This window comes from Camelus dromedarius, chromosome 24 (genome assembly GCF_036321535.1).
Source record: "Camelus dromedarius isolate mCamDro1 chromosome 24, mCamDro1.pat, whole genome shotgun sequence".
Taxonomy (NCBI): Eukaryota; Metazoa; Chordata; class Mammalia; order Artiodactyla; family Camelidae; genus Camelus; species Camelus dromedarius.
Genome location: NC_087459.1, coordinates 3,775,548 through 3,797,694, shown reverse-complemented (window position 1 = coordinate 3,797,694; position 22,147 = coordinate 3,775,548). Strand labels below are relative to the sequence as shown.

The 22,147-nt window shown below is 45.3% G+C and overlaps 2 protein-coding genes and 1 pseudogene across 3 annotated transcripts in view; 1 reads left to right on the top strand and 2 right to left on the bottom strand.

The window, feature by feature from the left end:
• Positions 1–3,278: 3,278 nt before the first annotated feature.
• TMEM186 (transmembrane protein 186) lies at positions 3,279–7,052 on the bottom strand. 2 transcript variants are annotated; one of them, XM_010991306.3, is made up of 2 exons: positions 6,991–7,052; positions 3,279–5,955 (listed from the first exon to the last, which is right to left on the bottom strand). In XM_010991306.3, exons 1-2 carry the CDS (start codon positions 6,991–6,993, stop codon positions 5,320–5,322), a joined length of 639 nt encoding a protein of 212 aa, XP_010989608.3. In that variant the 5' UTR covers positions 6,994–7,052; the 3' UTR covers positions 3,279–5,319. The 2 variants fall into 2 exon arrangements, with proteins under 2 accessions (XP_010989608.3, XP_010989607.3); XM_010991305.3 differs by having other exon boundaries at positions 6,961–7,001.
• Positions 7,053–7,182: 130 nt separating this feature from the next.
• Positions 7,183–22,147, top strand: part of PMM2 (phosphomannomutase 2) — a 47,372-nt gene continuing 32,407 nt past the window's right edge. Inside the window, exons 1-7 of the mRNA XM_010991307.3 lie at positions 7,183–7,325; positions 13,129–13,240; positions 15,740–15,816; positions 16,498–16,589; positions 19,635–19,734; positions 19,847–19,922; positions 21,179–21,294. Of these exons, the coding sequence (XP_010989609.1) occupies positions 7,260–7,325; positions 13,129–13,240; positions 15,740–15,816; positions 16,498–16,589; positions 19,635–19,734; positions 19,847–19,922; positions 21,179–21,294 (639 nt within the window). The 5' untranslated portion in view covers positions 7,183–7,259. The remainder of the gene's footprint in view (positions 7,326–13,128; positions 13,241–15,739; positions 15,817–16,497; positions 16,590–19,634; positions 19,735–19,846; positions 19,923–21,178; positions 21,295–22,147) is intronic.
• LOC105098593 (large ribosomal subunit protein uL23-like) lies at positions 10,943–11,458 on the bottom strand (annotated as a pseudogene).

Here is a 22,147-nt window from a genome sequence, read left to right as displayed (position 1 = left end):
TACGTGAACATAAATACATTCATTGTCACATTCTCTTTTGCTGTGAGCCGTCACAAGATCCTGTATATATTTCCCTGTGCTACACAGTACAATCTTGTTTATCTATTCTACATTTTGAAATCCCAGTCCCTTCCCACACCCCATCCCCCTGGCAACCACAAGTTTGTATTCTATGTCTATGAATCTGTTTCTGTTTTTTATTTTTGTTTGTTTTTTTTGTTTTGTTTTAGATTCCACATATGAGTGATCTCATATGGTATTTTTCTTTCTCTTTCTGGCTTACTTCACTTAGACATTCTCCAGTAATATCCATGTTGCTGCATATGGCGTTATGTTGTCGGGTTTTATGGCTAAACAGTATTCCATTGTATAAATATACCACATCTTCTTTATCCAGGCATCTGTTGATGGACATTTAGGCTGTTTGTTTCCATTGTCTTGGCTATTGTAAATAGTGCTGCTATGAACTATTGGGGTACAGGTGTCTTTTTGAAGTAGGGTTCTAGAAGGTTATAAAGTTGAGAGTAGAAAGCTTCCCTTTATCTCATCCACCCCGACCCACTCCCCAGGGTTAACCATTGTGAACCATTTGTAACAAACAGGATGATATAGAGCTGTATTGTTCTGTGATTTGCTTTTTCCAGTTAATGCAGCCCGGTGACTACCTGTCCGCATCAGCTGGTCTGGTTCAACCTCACTCTTTCTCAGGACTTGTGATATGTCATAGCTGATTTAACTGTGTTGCCTACCAATGGAAACTGAGTTTACTTCCTGTTGTTGTATGTTTCACTCTTAGAAGCATGCAGTAAACATCCTCATACATAAGCTTGGGTATTTCTCTCAGGTGATTTTGGGAACTATTTTCAAATGGGTAATTGCCAATATATCCACTACTTGACTATAAAGACTACTCCATTTTCTGATTAGCGACTTCACCGTCAGAGGTGGCTCTTGGGAAGGGTAAATCCTGTACAATGATTCTCAAAACTTGGGGCGCCTTGGAAATACCTGGGAAGCGTAAAGACACAGATGCCCAGCTGCTTCTACCAGAATCAACAGGGTGGAGCACAGGTGAGTTTTGTTTTTATAGTTGTTGATGTGGGATTTGGAAGCAGCTCCCTGGTCCTGCTGGTAAGCCACAGAGCCCTAGCCCAGTTTCTGTTTTCACCGGGAGCTCTGTGATTGTAGCCGGGAAGAAAGGATGGAGTTTGCTCTGTGTGCCCTCTGCTGGTACTGCAGGAGCAGACCACACATCCAAGTGGAGGCTCTTTCGCGCCAAAGCTGGTGGGAATCAGGGCTATTGCCTCCCACTGTGCAGATACTTCCGGGCACTGATTTTCAACCCAGGCGATGCATAAGAATCACCTAGGGAACCTGGCCATGGGCCTGGGCAATGGAGTTTTTTGGTTTTTTTTTTAAAGGTCTCCAGGTGATTCTACACACAGAGCCCAGGCTGGGAACCTATTCTTTAAGGGGGAAAAAAAAAAAACTGACCCAGGAACATGGAGGCCTGGTTTTATTTCAGAAATTCCCAGACCGGCTGCATTGCAGAATTAGCCTCAAGCTTGACAAAAAAAAAAAAAAGAAAGAAAGAAAGAGAGAGAAAGGAAAGAGAGAAACGAAAGAAAGAAAGAGAAAGAAAGAAAAGAAAGAAAGAAAAAGAAAGAAAAAGAAGGAAGGAAGGAAGAAAAAAGAAAGAAAAAAAGAAAGAGAAAGAAAAAGAAGGAAGGAAGGAAGGAAGGAAGGAAGGAAGGAAGGAAGAAAGAAAGAAAGAGAAAAAGAAAGAAACAGAAAAAGAAAGAAAGAAAGAGAAAGAAAGAAAGAAAAAGAAAGGAAGGAAGGAAGGAAGAACGAAAGAAAAAAACATTCTGGGGACACATCCCAGACATAATCAGAATCTCCACGGGTAAGGATGGCTTAGGTAATTGCTTACAAGTAATCTAACAGACCTACTGGAGTTAATTTTTGATTTTAATAAGTCAAGGTCAAATCATTAATCCCTCTTAAGACATGTTATAGGCACACAGTGTGTCTTAGGGGGAAGAGGCTCACAGTCATTGAAGGGCCCTGATAAACAAGTGAGGGAAAGATAGGGGCAAGAACCCACAGTTCTGGATAATTATATAATCAAGTCTTCTATGTAGTTGAATCCTCACTACAACTTCTTAAGCATAGATAGTAACACCCTGTTATTATAGAGGAAGAACTAGAGCCATGGAGAGACAGATGGAAACTTCCCTGTAACATCTACGGAGAAAGGCTTTCAGGCAGAAGAAACTGCCAACTCTAAGGCCCTAAGACCAGAGGGTCCTTGATTATTGGAGGAAGAGCAAGGGAAATACAGCTGAGTGAAGCCCTGAGTGCAGAGCTGTGGAAATTCGTGCCGTTTGCCCTGAAGAGCCGGCATTCTGAGTGGGTCTGAGGCCCCCTGGGCCCACGGCCAGGCTCTGGGTCAGACATCACATTGCACACATGGCCCGTCTATTGAGGAAAAGCACAGATGTGCCCTGGCTGTCAGTGGGTACCAGCAATCCTAACATCTGAGGGACACGATCACACACTCCCCAGACCACTGTCTCTGACGGGCAGGAATCAACACACAATGGGAATGTAATGGAGGAAACATCCATAAGCCTCTGTCCTTTGACTTCAATCTTTAACTAAAAATGAATACAAATTAAAAAGTGCTGTTTCCTATTATTCTTGAAAGTTCCCAAACTTTCTCTCAATGTTCTCTTTCTCTGACCTTCAAAGGCTTCTCACAGTGATAAGGGTCAAATTCAGGGACCTCGCTTTAGCAGAGGCAAGCCCCTATCCAGGGCAGAAGCACACAATTACTGCTTTCCCTGGGCTGGACAGAGCGGTGAGTAACACTTTCCTCCTCACTCCTGGGGTCTCCTTCCCCATCCTGGGCGTCCTGGGGCATGCTGGCTCCTCTCCCAACCCTTGCCCCCTCCTCTTTCACTGCACTATCCCATCTCTAACTACCTACAAGCACTTAGCTCCGTCCTCCCTCCTCACCTAGACACTGGAAGCCCCACAAAAGCAAAAACCTTCTATGAACTGCGGTGCCCTTAGCACCCGGCACAAGAGGTTTGGGCAGGATGACTGGCTGATCTGGAAGCCTGCAAGAACAAACTGTCTTGAATTATATGCGTTTTTGCAGGAAGATGGAATAAATTCTGGGGAAATGAAATAAATTAAGATCTAACTTCTTTCATATTATCTTGATTATAAAGTTCCTTTGCTCAAAATGCCATTTTCAGTCTACACAGAGGAAGGGTCTCTCCCCATATATTTGATATTTTTCACATTCTTTATAGCAACGAAAAAATGGAAATCATTTAAACAGTAAAGGTTACAGAACCGGCTACATCCGCTCAGTGAATATTTTATAATTACTGTTTTTTTTTGCATAAAAAAGTATCTAAATGAAAAAAAATCAAATAATCTGGGACTTCTGTTTTTATCTACTTGTAAGGTATGTTGCCTGTTTTCCCCCCAATTTTATTGATATATTGACATATGACATTGTATTAACTTCAAGTCTACAACATAATGATTTATATATGTATATATTGCAAAATGATGACCATAATAAGTTAGCATCTAGCATTTCAACAGTTACAAGTTTTTCTTTTTTGTGACCGAGTATTTTTAATGAATGTTTATAACTGACATAGTCTTATGTTATAACATGAAGCAAAAAAAAATTTCAGGTACAGGAAAACGTCTATGTTTTAATAAACACTGGAGGCACAATGAGACACCACTTCATACCCATTAGGATGGCTATTTAAAAAAAAAAAAAAGATGTGCATAAACTGGAACTCTTATTCATTGCTGGTGGGAATATAAAATGATGCAGCCACTATGGAAGTCTGGCAAGTTCTCCAAAAGTTAAATGTAGAATTACCATATGGTCCAGTAATTAATTCCATTTCTCAGAAAATACCCAAAAGAACTGACAGCAGAAACTCAGACATCTGTACACCAGTGTTGACAGCAGCATTATTCACAACAGCCAAAAGTGGAAACAATCAAAATGTCCATCAACAGATGAATAGATAAGCAAGGTGTAACATACACATATATAATTCTGCCATAAAAAGGGAATGAAGTTCTGACATAACATGGATCAACCTTGCAAATTACGCCAAGTCAAAGAAGCCAGACGTAAAAGGCCATATAGTATATGAATCCATTTATATGAAACATCCAGAATAAGCAAATCCATAGAGACAGAAAGCAGATGACTGGCTGCCAAGGACTGGAGAAAGGGGGGGTTGGGGAGTTACTGTTTAATGGGCACAGAGTTAGTGGCTGGGATGATGAAAAAGTTCTGGAGATGGAGAGTGGTGGTGGTTGCACAACATTGTAAATACACTTAATACCACTTAATTGTACACTTAAAAATGGTTAAAAGGATACATTTTTTATGTTTATATTTTACTACAGTGAAAAAAGACTGGAAGGTCACAAAACAAAATTTAGTTATTGACTTTTGAGTGAGAATCATAAAGATCATGACTTCCTCTTTACTGTTATAAATTGCATGATAAATATATTACTAAACATGTATTACTAACTACAGGGGGCGCTGTATGTAGCTGGCTTTGGTTTGTAAAGGATCGCACCAGCACCGAGTTCACTGACTTGATCGCACTGCAAGGCCTCCCTACGTGAGAGCCCCTAGACCTCCGGGTGGTGAGCTTGCCTGGACGACAACCCTGTCCCAGTGGCTGTGCAACGACCTGCTGGCAGGTGGAAATGACCCACCTGTAGGCTTCGTCCCAGTCCCCTGTGCTGCTGGGTCCACCAGAGGGCGCAGCCCAGGGCTCAGGAAATCCCTCCCGATTGCCTGGAAGCCTTTCTGGGCACCCTCACCTCTAAACTAACAGTGACATTTATTGTTTATCTTCACACCATCCCAGGGGACAGGGAGGATTTTTCCATTTTACAGATGTAAAAACCAAGGTTCCAAGAGACTTAATAATCTGTCCTAGGACGGAGCTCTGAGAACAGACAGACCCAAGCCTTTTGGCTCCTCCCACACCTGTGTTTGTACAGTCTGAGTGAACTTGGCATAGATTCCTCCAAGAACTGGCTCTTAACAGAAACTTCTGGCCATCATCTGAATGTCGTACACAAGTGCAGTTAAGAACGTGCACTCAGGGCTAGTAACCACACTACTAGGTTTTCTCCTGTGAATTTCCTCATTCCAAAAGATAAGTTCCCAGGGACGCTGGCAAAGTCTCCAGCTGCCGGATCCCCTTTCCCAGCCTCGCTCACCCCCTCTGCCCTCCTGCGGGAGACCCTTCACTTGAGCCCATCCGGCATCCCAAACACCTGCGTGAAACGCTCTCTGTCCAGGATGCGTCCGTAGCGGAGGGTGAGGTAGAAGGTCTGCTTCCCACTGTACTGCTGGATTCGCATGAACAGCTCCTGAGGCCGATCTCTGCTTTCCGTCATGGGGATGACGTCGGCCACGGGGCAGTAGGTGTCCTGTCGCCGGCCCCAGAAGGTTAGGTGGGCCACCCGCAGCACGGTGCCCGACTCATTCACGTACAGGATGCCCACCAGCCTCCGGAAGAAATGGCTCATCCAGCACAACATGGCCAGCGCGAAGCCAGCTATGCCGCCCGCGAGACACAGGGAGCTGAAGGTCATGAGGCCCTGGGAGTACCAGTAGAGGCCAGGTGGCAGGGCCACCACTGTCAGGGCTGTCTGAGCCACCTTGAGCCGTGACAAGTACCCGAAGGCCCTGATGGCATCAAACCGATAGACCATCTGAAACTTCTCTGTCTCTGTGCCTGCTGGTTTCTCCTTGGAGGTGGGCGGCCTGCTCCCAACCCACCTCCTAGGATCCTGCCCACTGCAGCACCACAGCCCTTGGAGAGGCCTTCCCCATGCAGCTGTCCTTGGCAATCGTGGCACAGTTCGGAGGAGGGCAGCCTGCAAGGGAGACAGGGAGATCATTTCTCTCTCGCAACTCAACCATGCTAACTCACATAACAGACATCTGCAAAGCATCTTACACGGAGGCTCCCCGCCAATCCTGTGAGGTTGGCGTTACAGCCAGAGATGAAAAGAAAGGTAAGCTAGATGCTTTTACCTCACGTGATCTTCACAAAAGCGGTTGTGAGATGGGAACCACTACTGCTACTTGACCACTGAGGAAAACAACCCAGAGAAGGTAAGAAGTTTACCCAAAGACACACAGCCAGCGTGTGGGGCAGTCTGACTTTCAAACCGGTCCTCCTTCCTCCAGGCAGTTCAAGCAGGCAGGTATAGAAAAGGAGGCACAGCCTTCATTCATTGAACAAATACCTAGGAAGGGCCAACCCTGGACTGGGCACTGGATCCATAAGCCTGTGTGAACATTTCCCCAGGGACGAAAGTAAGTCACTGTCCTAGTGGCAAACAAATCCGCTATTCATTATTATGACGGACTTTCCAATTCTTGGTCAGGTTAAAGCATCATCTTGGGGGCAGAAGGAAAACGCTGTTTTCTTAGCCTAGATTAGGAGAAGAGGAGGGAGGAATGGAGGCGTCAACCCGTGGCACAGGGTTTTACCAGGTGCACAGTTCTACACCTTGAAAAGTGCAGTGAAAGATAACTTCGGGCGATGGAGGCGGATCTGGGTTCCAGTCCTGGCTCCTACAATCACCAGCTGTGGATCCTCGGGCAAATTACTCCACCTCTCTGAGCCCCAGTTTCTTCATCTTTCAAAGTGGGGATCCAGAACATACTGAATGAGGTAGTAGTTTTAAAGCCCTCGAATCCACTTGATGCACGGTGAGTGCTCAGTGAGCTTTAGTTGCCGCTGTAGTTGGCCCACGTGACCCGAGCACAAAAGAAGGCCGGGAATACCAAACCGTAACCCACGCGGGAGGTCCCTCCTGCGTATTCTCCTTATCAGAACCCCAGGCCTGACCCCGACCCCCAAAACACCTCACCTCCCTCATTGCCGCCACCTGCCTTCTTACCATGGCCCTGCTTCCTGCTGCCGGAAGTGAATCCCACCTACTCCCGGAACCCTAGGAGAGGGTGCTCGGCCCCAATAGGATAGCGTAGAGGCGCGTTGCATTCTGGGACCTGTAGTCCAGGGCGGATAGCCGCCGCTAATCGCAGGCATTGTGGGAGTGGATTCTCCTCCTCCCGGCGTACCTTGCGGCACGGGGGGCCGGACCCGGAAGTTCCGGGCCGAGTTCCAGGTGACAGTGAGTCCTGTAAGGTACGCGTGGAAGTTGGGGTTATGGCGGCACCCGGGCCAGCGCTCTGCCTCTTCGATGTAGACGGGACCCTGACGGCCCCGCGGCAGGTAAGCGGCGCCCGGCGGCCTGGCGGCAGCTGGTGCAGAACCCCCTGGTTCTCCTAGACGGGGTTAACGACCGGCCAGGTGGGCGACCTGGGGCGGCTAAGGATCTTCTATCGCCCCTGGAGCGGCTGAACTCTATTCTGAGTTCCTTGGAAAGATTAGATGGAAGCTCTGACCAGCTCTTCAAAACCTCCGGGTGCTAGGAGAGATGGGACGGGCCTGGGTTGGAAAACACAGTTCTGGAGTCTCACCGCCAGCCCTAGGTTTGAACACCCAGCTCAGCCTCTCTACCAGCTTTTGTGCCCTCCTCAGGCCTGTGCCGGTAGCCTGATATGAAAAACATAGGTTTCCAAGTCAAATAGACCTAGTAGAGTCTCAGCTTTTCTGTTCACAGCTGTGTGGCCTTGAGCAAGTCATTTAACTTCAGAGCCTCAGCATTTGCGGCTTTAAATGGGGACATTACCTGTTCCGTAGGTTGTATGTGGTGGGGGGAGGTGGAATGAAATCACGTAAGTTCATGAAAGTGTCCTGCATACAGTAGGCTGTGTTCAATAGTATTTGATAAATGTTAGTCTCCACCACCACTCCCTTCTCTAGCCCTGCGGTGGACTGAGGTGATTGAGGAGACCTTGATTGTCACAGGCTGTCTGCTGAGAGCCTCCTTGGACTCGTGGAAACTTGCTTCCCATTTTCAGGTTTTGCTGCCACAGGCACCAACAGGTTTCATTTAGGATTAACTTCTGTGATGAAGCACACTCTTACCTCCCCCTTGCAGCACAAATTAGTGCCTGAACACCAGCCATTTCAACTTGAGATTGGGCCCCAATGGCCTCGCTGTCTTCAAGTTCACCTCTACCCTGTTTAGTTTTGGCTGGGTGGTACCAGGGGTGTGCTCCAGAATTCCACATCAAATGTCTGTGACCTTAGACACATTTTACCCTTCTGAGCCACAGGTGCTGTGTATCTAGTGATGATACTAAGCTGCAAGTTCTCCGAAAGCCCTTTCTGACTCTGAGATTCAATGATCAGCACAATCCTGTAGGTTGTTAAACGTCCTTAGTGGTCTGGAGCAAGGTCAGCAATTCATTGTTTGTAAAGGGCCAGATAGCAAATACTCTGTGTTTGCTCACCGTGTGGTCTGTAGTAACTACTCAGCTTTAATGCAAAGCAGCTGTAGACCATATGTAGACGTGGCGTCTCTTTGTTTCAGTAAAACTTTGTTACGAAGAAAACAGGTGCTCAGTTTGGCCCAGTGGCGGTGATGGTCTAGGGTTTACATTCCAAGCCTTTTTACACAGTATCATTGGACCCTCTCAGCTTTCTCCCTATTTCATCCCAAGTAGGATAGTTGTTTTTTCCGTTTTAAACATAAGACTCAGTGAAACCATGAGCTTGATTTTGCACAACAGATCTGGTACAAGTCTCTGGCCTCAGGGTATTGTTATTTGCTAAGTTTGCCATTTTCTGCCACTGCACTAAGGTGGAGGCTGTTCTGGTTACTAGGTATGCCATTCAGGCAAATGCATCTGATTCCCAGAAGGAATCAGTATATATAAACACAAAAATGAAATAGCAGCGAAACCAGGCAACCCACAGTGGAGTCCCTTAAAACATTTAAAACATGATATTCTTTGGTGAACGAAAGTAATTTTTACACTAAAAAAAAAAATCTGATTTAAAAGAGAGTTTTTATGTGCTGGGTGCTCTAGATGAAAAGGAAAAATATTTTAGCAACAGAACTATTCCCTTCCTCAGTACACACATTCTCAAACAGTGATAAGCACAAGAGAATCCGGAAGCAATAGAATTGGTTATCTTTTTTTTTTTTTTTTTGACATTAGTGATTGGTTTATTTTTATGAGAATAATTTAAAAGTTCAGTTCAGGAACTGTCAGATAAGTATTAGTGTAGTTACTACAAAATTGCTGATTGTATCTAATTAATGACTGAAGCCATACATGTGAATCTGTTTGATTTTTATATGTCCTATACAAACTCTAGGTCAAATTAATACTCTTTCCCCTCTAGGTACACATTACACAAACACAGACATATATAAATCATTAGAGTCAACCAGTGCATTTTAGTATATTAAATAGCTTAGATATTATAAGTCAAACATTTCTGTTTCTTTAAAATCAGAAGAAACTGAAGACTAAAATGAAGATACGCGTTATTATCTACTGGAAACATTCCTTGATAGGCAGCATAGAATGGGTTATCTTTTCTTGCAGCTGCTGAAACAGGATATGACCTATACAGGTAAAATCTAACTAGAGTGGAGTCCAGAGCCTTGTACATTTCAGTGTTTCAGTAGAACTTTGCTGTTCTGAGTACTCTCCTAAGAAATGCCATTGCATCTAAAAGCAGTTGAGACTTAGAACAAAACCGTGCGAAGAGAAACAGGGCATAAACCTAGATGAAGTGTTTTGCAACTTTCTATCATGGAAAATATCAAACATACAGAATTGCTGGAGAAAACAGTCCCCAGAACAGCCGTATTCCCACCACTTAAATTCAACAACAATTAAGATCAGTTCTCTCTCTCTTTTTTGATCTTTGCTGTACCACTTCCTATGCTGCAGTCATAACGGTACTTCACCCCTAAATATTTGTGCAGGCAGCCGTTGAGAACTAGGACATCTGTGGGAACCACAGCATCGTCATCACACTTAAGGGAACTACCACCAGTTCCCTAAGACTGTTCTATACCCTAGTCCAGGAGTCGGCAAACTCCTTCTGTGAAACACCAGATAGCAAATGGTTGAGACTTCTCAGGTCATGTGGTCTCTGTCACAACTCAGCTGTGTTGTTGTGGCCACAGACACTGTGTAAATGAATGTATGTGGCTGTGTCCCAGTCACACTGGACAGAAACAAGCAATGGACCAATTCTGGCCCTATTTTGCTAACTCTTCCTCTACTACTCCCATCAGTTTTCCTTAATCATCCCAAAAAAGTTCTTTATCATTTTTTTCCCAGAATTTTTAACATTTTTCCATCTTACTTATAAGCTTTTGGCTCTTTTTCTGTGCTTTATTTTCTCTGGGATGCTTTATAAAGAATTCTTTGTAATTATCAGCACCGGAGTCACTTAGAAACATCACAGCAATTTTGCTGCATGGTCATGTTGCTCCTGATACCTCTCCTGCAGTGAGGGGTAGTTTAGATGCTTTATTGTGGTCACAAGCAGCTGGGTCTTATTTCCTGTCAAAAAGTATTTGCTGCCACTTGGAAGTGAAAAGGTGCCTCTGCAGCCCATTCACGTTGTAGAACACGTCTGATGGCTTGACCACTATACCATTTATAAAGCTCATCAGTGCGCACAAGGGTCAGGATGAGATAAAATTGTACCCTGAGGCTTCTGTCTGAAGATGGATGTGTTGTGTTTGCTGTTGGTATTTGCATTTTTATTTATTATTGTGTTGTTTTTTTAATTAAGAAGGAGGTAATTGGGTTTATTTATTTTGTGGGGAGGTACTGGGGATTGAGCCTAGGACCTCATGCACGCAAGGCATGCACTCTACCACTTGAGCTATACCCTCCCCTACTTTTTAAAATTTTATTTATTTATTTGGGGGGGTAATTAAGTTTATTTACTTATTTTTTTAGTGAAAATTTTTATATTTAGAATTAGCCAGCTGGACTGAGTTTAGACGATTCCAGTTTTGTTGGCAACATCCAAAGCATCATAGTCAGGAGCCAGTCATACATAGGCCTTCTTCTCTCCATCAGGCCTATCAGGGTATTGACTTTAGCTACGTCAGTGTCATAGAGCTTCTTCACAGCCTGTTTGATCTGGTGCTTGTTGGCTTTGACATCCACAATGAACACAAGTGTGTTGTTCTCTTCTGTCTTCTTCATAGCTGGCTCGGTGGTCAAGGGGAACTTGATGATGGCATAGTGGTCAAGCTTGTTTCTCCTAGGGGCACTCTTCCAAGGATATTTGGGCTGCCTTCTGAGCCGCAGTGTTTTGGGCCGTCGGAACGTGGGTGATGTCCGGATCTTCTTTTTTTTGTGGCTGTGGATGCCTTTCAGCACTGCTTTCTTGGCCTTCAAATCCTTTGCTTTGGCTTTGGCTTTGGGAGGGGCTGGGGCTTCCTTCTTCACTTTCGGTGCCATCTTCGTGAAAAAAGGCTTTACTTATTTTTTTAGAGGAGGTGCTGAGGATTGAACCCAGAATCTTGTGCACCCTAAGCATGCACTCTACTACTTGAGCTATACCCTGCCCTGCCCCGTATTTGCATTTTTAGTATTTTGCAATCACAGATGTCTTTCCCACTTCCTCCCATTCTGACGTCAGTTCTCAGTAAAGCACTTGGGGGAACTGTGGGACCCATTTTCACTGTCATTGACTCAGAGGCCACTAGGTTTTGTCTGCTAGGTGAAGATTCCATGAAAGATATAGAATAGACTGCACTCTTATAAGCCCTTCTATACAATTTTATTTTATTAATCATACATTTGTATTGCTCTTTAAAAAAGTATTTTTTAAGAAAAAGAGAAGATTGAACTCAAGATGTTTTTGTACTGAAGTTAAGCAGGTGTCTTGTTTTTAATTTCTGGTAACTGTATTTGTGAAGATATTCCATGTAAGTGTAGAGTTAAAATTGCTAAAAGTAGTGAAATAAGACTATCAAAAATTCATTGTGATTTGTCTTAACACCAGGATGTCTTTTCATTTCAGTTTAAAATAGCTTGCGGGGAAGGTATAGGTCGGCGGTAGAGCGCGTGCTTAGCATGCATGAGGTCGTGGATACAGTCCACAGTACCTCCGCTAAAATAAACAAACCTAATTGCCCCCTCCCATCCCAAAGAAATTAACACAGCATTGTAAGCCAACTACACCTCAATTTAAAGAAGAACATTCATTTAAAAAAAATTATTTTGAATTAGCACACCATTGGGAATTTAACTGGCATAAAATTGCACCACTGAGGCCAGTGCCTATACAGGAGCTTTTCTCTCAAAAATCTGGTGCTCTTACTCTTATGCTTTCTGTTTGTGTAATTATAATAAATCTGAACTTCCTCTTTAATTTCATTATATTGTATTGGGGGTTTTGTTTTTAATTTTTTTTCCAGTGGGGAGGTAATTAGGTTTATTTATTTAGTTCTTTGGTGGTGATACTGGGGATTGAACCCAGGACCTCGCGTATGCTAAGCATGAGCTACCACTGAGCTATACCCTCCCCCTTATGTTGTTTTGTTTTAAAATCAACAGCTTAAATCCATAAATGGAGTACAGTGTAGTATTTGAAAACAATGTGCTAGATCTACATACATTATGGAAAAGACACCACAACTTAGCGCTGAAAAGCAAGATACTGCACAAGTCACAGAGTGAGTCCACTTGTGCTTCAAAAAGACCTGTTTTGGGGGAAGGTGGGGTATAGCTCAGTGGTGGAGCGCATACTTAGCATGCACAGCGTCCTGGGTTCGATCCCCAGTACCTCCATTTAAAAAAAAAAAACTTAAGACTTTGTAATGTGTGCCTGTGTTTATGTGTGTTATGTCTTCTATGTGTGCCTATAGACAAGTATATAAATGCACAGGAAAATAGCTGGAGCCAGCAGTGCATAACAGCTGTTAGTAGATTACTTGTGTCTTTTAAACTAGGTAAAAATAAGTCAAATTTAACAAGGTTTTTCTGATAAAAAGTTGATGTCCCAAAATCCCAACCGAAATAGTTGTTCTTATCTGTGGACCTAGAAGCCGAGTTGGCAGGTAAGGGTTGTATTGCTCTTGGGATTTTAGTCTCCTGACTACTTTGTATTGTATTTTTTGATTTTCCTTTTTGAAATGCAGAAAATTACCAAAGACATGGATGGCTTTCTACAAGAACTGAGGCAGAAGATCAAAATTGGAGTAGTAGGCGGGTCGGACTTTGAGAAAGTACAGGAGCAGCTGGGAAGTGATGGTAAACTACACCTTGCTCGTTGCATTTTGGTGAAAGGTTAACTTCTCAGGAGGATATTGGGACCTGTAGCCATTAAGTATCCCAGGCAGCCCCGAGCCCTCATCCCCACGTGGCAGGCTTCCTGCTTCTTTGTACGGGGAAGCATTTTCTCTGCCTTCATTTTTCCTGCTTTAAATCCTCTCGGTACATTTCTGGAGTTGCTGGTGGAGAGCTTGCTGCTCAGATGCATGGGTAGATTCACCGAGAGACGGGCATCTGTGTCTTTGCCTGCAGTGCTTCTTGCTGCCCCTCTGGCCCCAGCTCAGGTGTTGAGGTGTCCTCTGGGTCTCCATGCCTCCCCTCTGCTGCCCAATTGCCGTGTTTCCCTAAGTTCCCTAGTCATGGGTCGCCCAGGCTCCTCCCCGACCCAGTGAACCAGAATCTCTAACCCCGGACCTCAGGAAGCTGGAGATTCTTTTTTCTCCCCCGGCGTTGGGGAGCATTCGGTTGATTGATTGATTGATGGTACTGGGGATTGAACCCAGGACCTCTTGCATGCTAAGCATGCTCTCTACCACTGAGCTGTACCCTCCTCTCGGAGATTTTTATTTGCTCCTTCACTGACTTAATAGGTCTGCGGGGCCTGGGAATCATACTTTAGCAACTGCTGATAAGAGATTCTAATGCATGGCCCTGCTGGTGTAGCACCCTTGGGTTATTGGAAACTTTCGGTTACGTTTGTCTTGAAGACTGGGACTGTGGATTATTCACCTCTAGCCCCAGGGCCTCCAGGGTGCCTGGCCTATAAGAAATAGCGGGTGGAGGGATAGACGGGTTGATCACTCTTTTGGCACTGGTGATGTTCCAGCCTGATAATTCTCTGTTGTCGGGGGCTGTCCTGGGCACTGCGGGGTGTTTAGCAGCTTCCCTGACCTCTGCATACTTGATGCCAGTGGTGCCCCCACACCCAGTGTGACTACCAAAAATGTCTCCAGACACTGCCAGATGTCCTCTAGGGGGCGAAATCCCCCACAGGTGAGAACCACTGTTCTAGATGTAATATCTTACGGTCCAGATCTGTTATAGGGTGTGTTTACTGGATCACGTACTCAGAGAGTAATAGATGTAGTCTTGTAAAACTCTCTGTTCCACTTACACTTAATTTTCCTATTGGTGCTCTGCAGAAATGCTATAAACAACATAATGGGGCACATTAAGCCCCGGAAATCCTGTTACCTGGTCCTGATTGCCCTTTCTGCCTCTGGTCATGCATTTAACCACAGGCTCAGAGAGGTTTGTCAGTGTAGGACAGTGTCTTACATTTCAGTATGACTCAGAACACCAGAATCAAAAGCCCACAAGCTGGGGGAAAATGGAAGACCCACCAGGATCAGAATCAGCTGGGGAGCTTGTTAAAATATTGGGGAGGGGGGGACCTAACACACAGTGCCTGGGAATCTGCGTTTTAACAAGTGCTGAACGTTGGAGGCTCCATTAAGATTTATGTGGGTGGTCTCCAAATCTGAATAAATACAAGAATCGCCTGAAGAACTTTAAAAAAAAGTCTGATTCTTAGCCTGGCCCCAGCAGATTCTGATTCAGAAGCCTTGAGGAGCAGAGCCTGGAATTCTGCGCATTTTCATCACTGCCCCGGTGATGCAGATGCACAGTGAGGTTTGGGAGCCCTCATTGGCTCCCATCCTTCCTTACAAACAGGCAGGCTGAAGGCAGAGACAAGAGATGACCCACCACCAAGTCTCCAATCTTCAGCCTAGTTGTCATCTTTTACGTTTGTAACGAAGAGCCTTTTTTTTTTTTAACTTTTTTTTTTTGAAGAGTGATTTATTTATTTAGTTTTTTGTGTGTGTGGCGGGGAAGTAATCAGGCTTATTTATTTATTTATTTCTAATGGAGGTACTGGGAATTGAACCTACGCATGCTAAGCATGCAGTCTACCACTTGAGCTGAACCCTCCCCCCTGAAGAGCCTTCTTTTAAAACAATTTTAGGGAGCTTTTTTCCCCACTCTGCCAATCTGTAAAGATGAGATCGCCTTTCATAGTCATTCCTGGAGTTTAGCCATTTTATTGGTGATAAGTGTTAATCAAGAAATAGAGGGGGTGGGAGGGGATAAATTTGGGAGTTTGAGATTTGCAAATGTTAGCCACTATATATAAAAATAAATTTTTTTTAAACAAGTTTCTTTTGTATAGCACAGGGAACTATGTTCAATATCTTGTAATGACCTTTAATGGAAAAAATATGAAAATGAATATATGTGTATATATGCATGACTGGAACATTGTGCTGTACACCAGAGATTGACACATTGTAATTGACTGCACTTCAATTAAAAAAAAAGAAAGAAAGAAAAGAAATAGAAACACAGGTTTCAAATTACTATGTACAAGGTAGATAAACAACTAGGTTCTACTGTATTTAAAAAAAAAAGTTGAAAACAAAATAGGAAAAGAAACACAGGTTTCATTTCATTACATTCTAAATTTTCTTCTGTTTGCAGTGGTTGAAAAATATGATTATGTGTTTCCAGAAAATGGCTTGGTAGCATATAAAGATGGGAAACTCTTATGCAAACAGGTAGGTTCTCAAGTATCCAAACGACTAAGTACTACCAGAAAAATGTTTTCTAAAAAGATTTTTGACGTTGAGTGCCTCTGGGGAGGTGTATTTGGAAGCTGAGTGGTAATGAATCTTCACCCTGTATTTTTTACATTTTGGGTGTTGAACCATGTGACTACTAAATATTCCAAAATATAAATTTTTATAATTGTTTTTTAAGGACACTTAACCTTGTATTTCTATGATGGTAGCAGAGGCTAGGCTAGGCTGCCTTGCTACAAGCATTTTGAAAGGTCCTGTGTAGCTCTTACTACCATTAAGATCGTTCTTTTCAGACATAAGAGAAGGCCCAAGTTTAACAAATGTATTTTCTCTCAGTGTCTGCAGATATCTTAATTGAATAAAAGCAGCAGTGATAAGCTCTTTGGGGCTTCCAGGAAGCACTTGAAAGCTAATGAATTCAAAGACCTTGAGTAATGAAGCAGAAAATGCTTTTGTCTAAAGCCCTTTGTGGTTTGCCTCCTGTTTTCAACCAGAGGGAAAGGGAGAGGAAGGGAAGGCAGCAGGGCGTGTCCCCGTCACCACTGCATCAGCCTGGGGACCCTCGACCCATAGTGGCCGGGAACCTGGGTTTGCTGCAAAGCCATTTTGAAAGCGCCTTCCGCCATGTCAAGTAACTCCGGCATTTTCTCTCTCTAGAATATTCAAGGTCACCTGGGCGAGGCCCTGATCCAAGATTTAATCAACTACTGTCTGAGCTACATTGCGAAAATTAAACTCCCGAGGAAGAGGTGGGTGTGCTTTCAGCAAAGAGGCTGCGCTGGAATGTGGAGGGCGGTCACTTGGTGGGCTGGGGCTACTGGAAGTCCAAAGCCCAGTGCTTAGTAAGGGATCACTGGAAACCGTCAAGCCAGCTGTAGACGAATGATTATGGAAATGGTGGCACGTCCACAGGACGGAAATTGAAGACGATTTACGTCCTGAGGCTCTTAGTTAGGGGGCATGCCAGCGAAACAACAGTGTGCAAAAAGCAAACTCAGCCCCAGGTTGGGAGGTCTCAGCCTGGAGGCCCTCAGGCCAAATCCCACGCAGAGCCCAGTTGGGTTGGCCCCCAGCATTAAATACAATCTGAATCAGGCGCTATCATTTAAAAATCTGATTTCATATTTTAAAATGTCTGGATTTCCGGCTTCTGTTGCATCTGAAGACCTGGCAGCTCGATGCCCCACCTCCTGTGTGGCAGCAGCGGGCCAGGCAGCACTGCCCCCGCCCAGCGCCCCAGCATTCCCGCCCTTGCTCTTTCACAGGCCTCTTGTCTCATTTTCCTGGCCTCTGTAGACATTTGGTTTGGGGACCTACCTCTGGCTCGGAGTACTATTATCATCTCAATTCCCATTTTTAAGAAGTAACAACACACAGTCATATGCGCACACGCCTACAGTTAGAAGATTGGCAGGAAATGGACCAGGTGCTAACAGTGGCTATTTCTTGGCAGTGAGGTTACAGGAGGTTTCTTTGAAATGCTTTTCATTATCTTCTCAGTTTTCTGCACTTATATGTAACTTAATGCACTTAATGATTAGAAGAAGGAACATTTTTTCAGTGGCGATTGGATTTCAAGACGTGCTGCAGTTTTGAGGCTGCCCAAGACCTGTTTCCAGAATTCCTGAAACAGGTGCCCCCTGCTCAGCGCCTCCTCTCAGAGGCCAGGGGGCTTGCCCCTCTCTAATCTGTCCCAGGACAGGGCACAGTTGAGACAGGCTACCAGAGTCGATCTTTGTTGCAGCTGGGAGATGCATGTGAGTGTTTGTTATCCTATGCTGTTTACTTTTGTGTGTGTTAGAAGTTCTCCATGTAAAAGTGAACATGTAACATATCCCAGGTCAGTTCAGTCTTTGCTTTGGGCTAAGTATTAAGGCGAGATTGAAAAAAGGGTAAGTATACTCCTGTCCCCGAAGAGGACATCATCTATCGAGGGGGATCAGCAGGCAGAGCTGGAATTCCCAGTTAGCATGAGCTGCCCCTGGTGAATTCAGGAGGCAGCGCTGAGATTCTCCTTGCTCAGCATTTGCCCACGTTTCTCGTCAGTGCTGACTCTGTGCCCCATGCAGGTCAGGCAGGGGCAGTAATACTTCAGAGCGTCCAGATCTTCGGGGAGGAAGTGAATGCTTGATAAACCTCCTTAATCCTGGTTTTTAGAACAGAAGCTTTTCTGCAGTGCATCAGCCTCCCTCCCCGCCTTGGGAATAAGAGGAGTGATGTGTCCTTGAGTTGGAGGAAAACAATTGAGCTCTTTTTCTGACCATTTAGGACCTGTGAGAATGATCCCCAGTGCCCCGTACCCCAGTGTGCACATGGAAGGTGCCAGGGGCAGGCTGGTCTGTCCCAACTCCAGGGTAGCCAGGACAGGGGGTTTGAAAGAGCATCTCAGGTGCACATACGTTGTTAGACCATTTGCCTGTTTTTCTGCAAGTTGAGCACAGCAGGACAAGGACCCAGTGATGGGGGTTCCACTTTCTTACTTTACCTGATGACTGTTGCTTCCCGCCAGTTTACGAGGTATGTTTGTTTTCACAAGGCTCTTCAGAGATCAGAGTGAGTGTCATTAGCCCTTTGTGAGGCTCAGAGAGGTGCCCAGGTCACCTCGTAAGTGGTGGCGTGGACCTGGACTCTGGTCCCCAGCTGCCCACCTGGCACGTGTCTTCTCAGGGTTTACACGTGGCTGGAGATCAGAGCTGTTTGGTTAAAAGAGCAGAAACGGTTCGGGGAAAACATTTCAGGAGCTCACGGGCATCGGCGTTTAGAATTGGAAGACGTCTCAGAGTAAAAAATGCTTATGTTGGGTTTGTCAAAATAAGTAGCTTACCACTTAATTGAGTTTGTAAGAAACAACTTTGAGACCCTAACTGGAAACGTGGTGGGAAAATGTTTGTTTTGAAAATGTGTTTTTTAACATCTTCATTCAAAGTAATTTAAAACGTGTTAGGCTGTTTTCATTTCTGCGGTCACATCAGCCATCTCGTAGCAGCCTGCCCCTGGGTGACTTGCGCTTCCTCAGTTCTCTCTCAGGCTCACCAGGTCCCTCCAGCCTTTTTGCGTGTCGCTTTGCTTGGTGAAAATCAGCATGTTCACTAGGTCACCAACAAAGGTGTCTGGGAGATAAATTTTCAAATTCCTCGGGGAATTTGAAGAGCTGGTAATGGCTTTCCTGGCTCTGTTAACTGTATATAACGTTCTCTGCTCAGCAGCAGCACCACCGACAGACACAATGTGAGCCACACAGGCAGTGTTTTAAGTTTTCTGTGGCCATGTTAAAAAGTAGAAAGGAACAGGTGGAATTAATTTTAATAGGTTTAACCCAATTTATCTAAAATATAATCATTTCAAACACTCAATATAAAGCATTATTGGGGGCGATAATTAGCTTATTTATTTATTTTTAATTTTTTTGTTTTGTTTTTGTGGGGGTGGGTAATCAAGTTCGTTTATTTATTCATTTGTGTATTTTTTAATGGAAGTGCTGGGGATTGAACCCAGGACCTCGTACACACTCTGCCACTGAGCTGTACCCACCCCCCAATATAAAGCATAATTAATGATGATTATACTCCTTTTTCATAGTAAATCTCTGAACTCTCATCTCCGGTCGGATTAGCCACAGTTCAAGGCTCCGTAGCCCCGTGGGGCTCACGGCTGCCACATGGCTCAGCATGGCTCTGCCAGACGTTTATCTCAGCAGTCTCTGCCTTGGGAATTGCCCCACTTTGCAGCCTCTTTATAACGTAGCTCAGATAAATGATGTGTCTCCGGGACCTCTGTCCCCTTTTCCTCTCCAGGGGTACTTTCATTGAATTTCGAAACGGGATGTTGAACGTGTCCCCTGTCGGACGAAGCTGCAGCCAGGAAGAACGCATTGAGTTCTACGAACTTGATCAAGTGAGTCTTTCTGAAATATCCTGGGTTTGTGAAGACAAGGTGTGCAACACTGTGGCCAGGAATGTGTGCTTTCTAACACAAGAGATGATTGGTATCTTTTTGTTTTCCTTAGAAAGAAAACATAAGGCAGAAATTCGTGGAGGATCTGCGGAAGGAGTTTGCAGGAAAAGGCCTCACGTTCTCCATAGGTATTGTGCACTCAGACGGGTTGCACACTTTGGGAGCTGTTTGCCAGGAGTTTGTTGTGGGCTGGTGCACTCTTGAACTTGGACTGTGCCCAGTTTGCAGACGGGCAAGAGGGTTCAATGAGGCGCCCACCTGTAGGGAGAGATCACTCTCCTGCGTAATCAGCCAGAGTAGAGACTTGCCCAGTTAGGAACCACCTTCCAGGAAATGCTGGGTTTGGTTCTTAATTCTCACCCAGCAGGATTGTTCTTCCCCGTGATTCTCCTGGTTCAAAATAAGAACATCTTGCTTAATGAAGAATAGGAACTCATCCCCACGTGTTTGTGCAGAAGACAGTACGTTGGTAACTCTGTAGGAGACAGGTTGGGTGGGGGCCTCTTAGATCAAGTAGCCTGAGCGTGCTCTGGAATCCTGTAATGTGTGAACGGCGCAGAACCTTAGAAGTCGCTTGGGTTGGTTTCACAAATCAAGAAACCGAGACCCAGAAAAGGAAAGGCGCTCGTCCAGGTTCACAAAGCTTCTGTTCACGACAGGCCGGCTCAGACGTTCCTGGTGACTGCAGAGCTGTTCCCGCAGGGCTGACGTCTTTGCCTTGCTCTTTGGTGGAAGGTGCCTGTCAGATGCTTTAAGCTGACCGATTTCTGCTGTGGGTGCTGACGAACCAGTTCTGAAAGCCCCCTCGTTTACCAGTAGCATGTGCGTGCCCGAAAACAGAATGCAGAGGGATTCTGTATAAAAGTTGAGTGGGTGGCTTATTAAGTGTCCTTGAACTGGGAGATGAACATCTTCCTGACAAAACTTTGAAGGGGTTTTTATTGCCCAAGGAAGCGGCCTGTAAATCCCCTTCTGTGGGATTTTCATTTTCCTGTGCAGTGAGCGGGGATGCAGCCCGCTTCCAGGCCTTTCCACCGAGAGTGCGGTACAGCTCAAGGTGAGCGAGGCTGAGTGAAGCCGATGGCCGCTCTTTCACGAAGTTCGCTCAGTGCTTCATGTAGACAGCAGCACTCTCAGATGCAAATACGGGTCCCACTCTGAGTCTCTTATTTAGATTTTAGGTGAAATAATGTTGGAAACAAACATAATGCAAGAATTAATTTCTAGAACCTACCCCAAAAGCATTATAATTAGCAAACTAGGGTAGTAAAGATAACATTGACACTCCGGTTAATGACGCGAGTGAACGGCATGTTGTTTTCAGTGACGTGTCATCAGCCTCCTTTTCACTTTGACCTTGTGTGTCTCCCTCCCCACTCGGCAGGAGGCCAGATCAGCTTTGATGTCTTCCCTGACGGATGGGACAAGCGGTACTGCCTGAGACACGTGGAAAACGATGGCTATAAGACCATTTATTTCTTTGGAGACAAAACCATGCCTGTAAGTACGGAAGTGTTCGTGCAGTTTCATTGTTCAGTTTGGGTTTGCAGCAGGGAAACCGACAAACGGGCTCTTTCCCCGGCACCCACGCTTTACCAGGCAGCCCAGCTCCAACCGAGCACTGGCTTCTGTCCTACGAGATGGGGTGACGGAGCCCCTCTCATCGGTGCTCAGACACCTGACCTCGCAGTGAAGGCAAGAATCGAGCCTTTCAGTTTGGCTTTGAATGAAGTGTCTCCCACCTCGAGTGCCTTCCAGAATATGACTCAGTGCTGTCGTCAGAGCCTCTTTGTGTCTCAAAGCCCTTACCGTCTTTTATTTTTCCACTGTATTCTTCTTCCTGGGGGCATTCATTTAGGTTGGACACTAGGAGTTCTAAATGGTAGGAGGACCGGAAATCTCATGAGTCTGAAATTCAGGAGAGAGAGGAGAGGCGGGCAATCAGTCCTGGACATCACACATGGGGTACAGGCAGCAGTCCCTGGGGGCTGTTGGAAATCCCAAGTCTGGGGCCGAATCTAAACTGGGGACTGAGAGCAGAGCTGGCTGTTAAGAGGCCCGCGCCAGCAGGAGGAACACGTAGGAGGGGTTTCCCCAGAGCTACCGAGGCAGCAGAGCGGGGCTCTCCTTAGGACTGGTGGGTCCCCGAGGGGGCCAGGCGGAGAGGCCTTGCCACCATTGAGGCCCCGAGGAGGCTCAGCCCCGTGCCCAGCCTGGGGCCCCCTCCTTACGTTCCTCTCGCCCTCTGTTCCCCACAGTGGTGGGGACTACCTTGCCATCAGGCATCCTGTCTCCGGCTTTGTGGCCGTACTCGCCAGCAGGTGCATCAGAAAGCCTACATGTAGCGAGTTTT